The 2,762-nt window shown below is 45.5% G+C and overlaps 2 protein-coding genes across 2 annotated transcripts in view; both read left to right on the top strand.

Annotated features, from left to right (window-relative positions):
* The window catches only part of LOC125487768, a 15,663-nt gene extending 14,760 nt beyond the window's left edge, over positions 1-903 (top strand). The window contains exon 6 of the mRNA XM_048620029.1: positions 803-903. Coding sequence (XP_048475986.1) covers positions 803-903 — 101 coding nt within the window. The remainder of the gene's footprint in view (positions 1-802) is intronic.
* Positions 1-2,762, top strand: part of LOC109938473 (CD276 antigen-like) — a 7,677-nt gene that overhangs the window by 2,149 nt on the left and 2,766 nt on the right. The window contains exons 2-3 of the mRNA XM_020536883.2: positions 803-1,038; positions 2,014-2,373. Of these exons, the coding sequence (XP_020392472.1) occupies positions 975-1,038; positions 2,014-2,373 (424 nt within the window). The 5' untranslated portion in view covers positions 803-974. The remainder of the gene's footprint in view (positions 1-802; positions 1,039-2,013; positions 2,374-2,762) is intronic.

Genomic DNA, 2,762 nt, shown 5'->3' with positions numbered 1-2,762 from the left:
GTCATTACACACCTCTGGAGTGGGGAAGGGGTAATGTGAACCCAAGCCTCCCAGCCCTGAGATAGGGACACTATCACTGTGCCACAAGAGCACTAATCCTTTATTTATACCGTCAGATAAAGGCACAGAATTAGGCGGTTCAGCCCATTGAGTCTGCTCCACCATTCGATCATGGCTAATACGTTTCTCAACCCCATTTTCCTGCCTTCTCCCTATAACCCTTGACCCCCTTTCTAATCAAGAACCTAACTCTGTCTTAAAGACTCTCAATGACTTAGCCTCCACAGCCCTCTGTGGCAATAGGTTCCATCGATTCACTGCCCTTCACTGAAGAAATCCCTCCTCATTTCAGTTCTAAAGGGTCGTCCCTTCATTCAGAGTTTGTGCCGTCAGATCCTAGTCTCTTCTACTGGTGGAAACATCTTCTTCATGTCCACTCTACCCAAGCCCAGAGTCCTCAACTGCTCATCATATGACAAGACCTTCATCCTTGGGACCATTCTTGTAAACCTTCTCTGGACAACATGTCAATAAACAAAGAACAATACAATACAGGAACAGGACCTTTGGCCCTCCAAGCCTGCGTCGACACATTTGTCCTTACTTAGATTTTATACTGTGCCCTACTTATAAGGATAAGATCCTGTCTTATCTTCAAATAGCCTGCTTAACATATCTTGCCACATTTGTGTTCTGTCGATTAAAAACTCCAATTCCGGAAGTGTCATATCTCTTTGGTTGGCAATTCCACTGAAAATTGAACTTTCTGTTTGTACTACTGTCTTGTGATTCTCTCTTTCAGGATGGTGCCACATCAAAACTGTGAGCAAACAGATTGTAACAACTGTACAACTTCCTGAGAACAAGCAGCAAGCTGGTTTCAGTGGTTTCTGTGTGACCTAACATTGACTTGCACTGCACTGACAAAGATATTTTTGTCTCCGGACCCAGACTTGCCTCCTGTGATTAAAGAAATGATCACTGTGCATTTCAGACTGACACTCGGCCTTCTCTTCTTGGTTGGAGACTCCTTACCGGGTAAGATAGACAGCTCCCCATCCCACACTTTTCCCCCGTATCAGGGAACTGCACAAGGACATTTCAGAGAACGTTTCTGCTTTATCTGCTCCCAGTAAATGTGTAAGTGGATAGCTTAACTCTGTAATTAACCCCATGCTGTCCCTGTCCTGGGAGTGTTTGTTGGGGCTTGTGTCGAGAGAGCTTTAATCTGTATCTATCCCTGTGTTGACACTGTCCTGGGAGAGTTTGATGGGGAAAGTATAGAAGGAGCTTTACTCTGTATCTAATCTTGTGCTGTCCCTGTCCTGCGAGTGTTTGATGGTGTACAATGTAGAAAGAGCTTTACTCTGTATCAAACCCCGTGTTGTCTCTGTCCTGGGTGCATTTGATAGGGACCTTGTAGAAGGAACTTAACGCTGTATCAAACCCCATGCTGTCACTGTCCTGAGTGTTTGGGACAATGTAGAGGGAAATTTACTCTGTACTGAACCCTGTGTTGTCCCTGTCCTGGAGAGTGTTTGACATGAACTGTATCGAGGAAGTTTTGCTCTGTGTCTAACTCCCTGCTGTCCCTGTCCTGGGAGTGTTTGATGGGGACAGTGTAGAGGAAGCTTTATTCTGATTCTAACCCCATGCTGTCCCTGTCCAGAAAGAGAAAGGCAGATAGACAAACAGTGCTAAGGTAGAGAGTGGGACAGAACTGATGAAAGTGAGGCTGAATTGGATAGAAACCCTGAGTGAGATTTAAAGATGAAGACAGATAAGTTAATAAGCAGTCTTGTGTGTGTTAAGGTAAAATTAAAGTTGTCCTGGTCCCAGAGGACTATAGCCCTGCTCTGTCTTTGGAGAGAGACTATTACTGATGATTTAACCTGAGGGTCACCATGACTCAAGCAAAGGGCGAGATTGAGAAGGTGGGGCCTTCATAGTGTGGAGCTATACTGCAGGTGATGCACCCTCAATATTGACTGAGCTTATCTCTTTCCTTTACAGAGCCCATACAGTGTGAAGAAAATCAAAGTTCTGTGACAGCAACGAGAAGCGACACAGTTTATCTGCCTTGTTCCTTCAGGCCCGATAGGCAGCTGGATAAGCTGTTGGTGTCCTGGCAAAAGAAAGACCAGAATGCAACTCTGGTTGTGCACGCAAAGAGGCAAGGGGGTGAGGCTCAAGAACAGCAAGACAGCAGCTTTATAAACCGCACGGCGCTCTCTCCTGCCTGGAATGAAACAGGGAACGTAACCCTGCAGCTCCGAGCAGTGAGGACCTCAGATTCCGGGAACTACACGTGTTTCATAAGAGCAGGGCAACGTCCCAGAATCTGTGCCTCACTGCAGCTAATAGTGAATTCAGGTAGGGAGGTTTCTGACTCTATTGCAGCTTATAAGTCTCTACCCCAAACTCAGAGCACCACTAACAGTCAATGGAGCTCTCTGTTGAAATACAGTCACTGTTTCTTTTTTTTTAATTTCTGGGTCTCCAAATTAACAGTCCAGCGATAATACCATTATCCATCACCTCCTCTATCCAACGTGTGTAATCTAGCAGGCAACTGGTTCATGGGAAGCTCCCACAAGCAATAGTCTGATAGTATCTAGATGGTGTTTTTTTAAGTGACGTGAGGTTTAGTGTTGGAGACCAAGCCTCTATTTAATATTCAGAGATAGTAGGAACTGCCGATGCTGGAGAATCTGAGATAACAAGGTGTAGAGCTGGATGGACACAGCAGGCCAAGCAGCATC

The sequence above is a fragment of the Rhincodon typus genome, chromosome 45, assembly GCF_021869965.1.
Source record: "Rhincodon typus isolate 14 chromosome 45, sRhiTyp1.1, whole genome shotgun sequence".
NCBI lineage: Eukaryota > Metazoa > Chordata > Chondrichthyes > Orectolobiformes > Rhincodontidae > Rhincodon > Rhincodon typus.
This window is presented reverse-complemented; position numbering and strand designations above follow the sequence as displayed.